Genomic DNA, 2,620 nt, shown 5'->3' on the forward strand with positions numbered 1-2,620 from the left:
ATTGAAACAATGAAGCGTTTTGACTCGCCTCATTTTGTTTTGAGGCCATTTCGACCATAGCTGTTCCATTTTGATTTTGCTGTTTCTACCACAAAATAGGTCGAAACAGCATCGAAACAAAACTGTTGTGGAATTTCGCACAGCCCTATTAAATATGCTCTGCTATTACTTTTAGCAACATTGCTCTTCAAGAAATGAGTGAATGCCTTGTGCATCTCAGTAGCTGTACTGTTTCTATTACTAGCAATCATGTTGATACTGGGGAAAGCCTATTTATTTTAGCATTGACATAAGCAGCACAGCTGTGTATATAAGTAGCAATATTTTTATGTTACAAAAATTTGATTTACAAATTACAGTAGAAATAATAGCAATATTAGAAATGAACCAGTTGGATGTATAGGTAGAAAGGGTACAGCTTGACTTAAAGGCAGGCCTGGTAGCATGACACCTATTACTAAAGGTTGCCAGACATTTCCTATTATAAGGCTTTCCTTTCAGTTGCTCATAAGGGCTAAACTTTAACAAATTGGAGTAATAGCTAACATGTTGCATATTTTCCTCTGGCTGAAAGGTTTTGGAAGAATTCAGCCAAAATAACTTGCCTGCTTTTGGGAAGAAAGCTAGGGGCAAAAAAAAACCTTCACTGTTAACCCCCCCCCCCCAAAAAAAAAAAACACCTCTCCCTCCTTCCTGCCCCACTTTTATTGGGAAGCTCTAGAGCAGGGACCTGACATTTGACATAAATGTTAATCCCTTGAAAAAATGTCCCATTTTGACTCTGGAACTGAGCAGGGAGCTTGTCTTTTTTGAGCTCTCATTGACACCCTCTCCTGTCCTTCTGACACTGAGATAATGAATCCATATGACTCAATACAAAGGGCCAAAGTGCATTGTGGGGTTGGAGTGGTCAGTACATTAGGAAAAGGGGTGTGGGGCTGAATTGGAAGCAGAAGCCAGCAAAGAAGGAGACTGAACGTTGGGCAAGGAGAGAGCAGACGGCCATAACCTAGAGACCTCCTAGCCTGGCTGACTGGGGCCACCTGCCTGCTTGGGTTGAGAACCAGCACACTCACTTCACATGTGAGCAGTCTGAGAGGGGTTCCAGCCATGCTACAGGCTGTCCTTTGGTGGGGATGGGAGGGGTTGAGTAGCATGGCCTATTGAACTTTAAGCAAGGTGATTTTTATAAGGTAGTACTTAACTAAAAATCATTATTCACCAGAGTTTTACCCGGTCTCGTGTCTTTTGTTCAGTCCATAGATGGAATCCAATTTGTTCTCAGAGTTGGTCCACATTTTTGGAAAGCTGGGATGTACACCGTGCTCCTCAGTATTCCAGTTAAAGCTTCAATTTCATTACTTTCTCCTGGAGAGCAATATTCTGCTCATTAACCTCCAGATAGCATTTTTCATCTCGGCATTTCTTAGAGTGTAAATGATTGGGTTCAACATTGGAGTGATGAGAGAGTAGGTGACAGAAACTATCTTGTCTCCTAATAACTTCTTGAAGGGTCGGTCATAGATAAAGATTCCTGGGATAAATATTAAGCTCATGACTGTGATCTGGGCAGCACAGGTAGACAAAGCTTTGTGCTGTCCATCTGTTATGTTTTTCCTGATTTTGACTAAGATGATACTATAAGATATGAGCAAGATCAAATAGATGCATGAAAGGAGCAGTCCACTGTTGGAGACCATCAGCAGCTCAACTAGGTCGGTATTAGCACAGGCCAGTTTGATGACCTGTGGGACATCACAGTAGAAATTGTCCAGGATATTGGGTCCACAGAACGGAAGCTGGATGATCAGTGCAGTCTGAACAATAGAGTGAGTAAATCCTCCCATCCATGACCCTATCACCAGTCCTGTGCACACATTCTGATTCATGATTTTCAAGTAATGCAGTGGCTTATGAATGGCCACATACCGATCAACTGCCATCACCACCAGGAGGAAGATGCCAGCACCTTCACTAAAATGAAATAAGAATATCTGGATGATGCACCAGTTGAAGGATATGGTTCTGGTGTGAGAAGCAAGGTCCCACAACAACTTGACTGCCGTGACTGAAGAGTCACTGATGTCTGTGAAGGCCAAGTTGGCCAGAAAGAAGTACAGTGGAACGTGGAGATGGCTGTTGGTGACCACCACAATGATGATGGTCAGGTTGCTGAGCCAGGTCATGAGGTAGACTAAGAAGACGACCAGGAAAAGAAGATACTTCAGCTCTGGACTCTGGGTGAGACCCAAGAGGACAAATTCCGTCACTGTGGTCGTGAGGTTCTCCACTTCCATTGGGTATCCTTAATGTATGTTAACAAAGGAAACACTAACGATGAAAACAGTAGACTGCAGTTTTAAAGGACAGTTTCCATGGGATTGAATAAGTTTTGGTCCACTTACATAAGGATCTAATGGCCATGAATGGTCATTACACAATGAGCAGCTGGAAATGTGTAATAGTAGGGCTAGAAATAAGGTGTTCTTTCTCTGGAAATAGTAGTTTCTAGTCTTTATGTTAACACTGGAAGTTAGTTTCTATTTCACTATGCAGCAGTAACCCAGCTTCATGAGTGCCTTTTTGGTACTAACACACAGTTTGTAATTCTATTTTAGTC

General features: G+C 42.3%; 1 protein-coding gene across 1 annotated transcript; it reads right to left on the reverse strand.

Moving 5' to 3' along the window:
- Window positions 1–1,358: 1,358 nt before the first annotated feature.
- LOC102563950 (olfactory receptor 4D9-like) lies at window positions 1,359–2,297 on the reverse strand. Its single transcript, XM_059714494.1, has one exon. It carries the CDS (start codon window positions 2,295–2,297, stop codon window positions 1,359–1,361), a length of 939 nt encoding a protein of 312 aa, XP_059570477.1.
- Window positions 2,298–2,620: the final 323 nt, after the last annotated feature.

The sequence above is a fragment of the Alligator mississippiensis genome, chromosome 11 (genome assembly GCF_030867095.1).
Source record: "Alligator mississippiensis isolate rAllMis1 chromosome 11, rAllMis1, whole genome shotgun sequence".
NCBI lineage: Eukaryota > Metazoa > Chordata > Crocodylia > Alligatoridae > Alligator > Alligator mississippiensis.

What these genes read in the sequence shown, in the direction of transcription:
- LOC102563950 (XM_059714494.1), bottom strand. Translation starts at nt 2,297, where the DNA reads ATGGAAGTGGAGAACCTCACGACCACAGTGACGGAATTTGTCCTCTTG.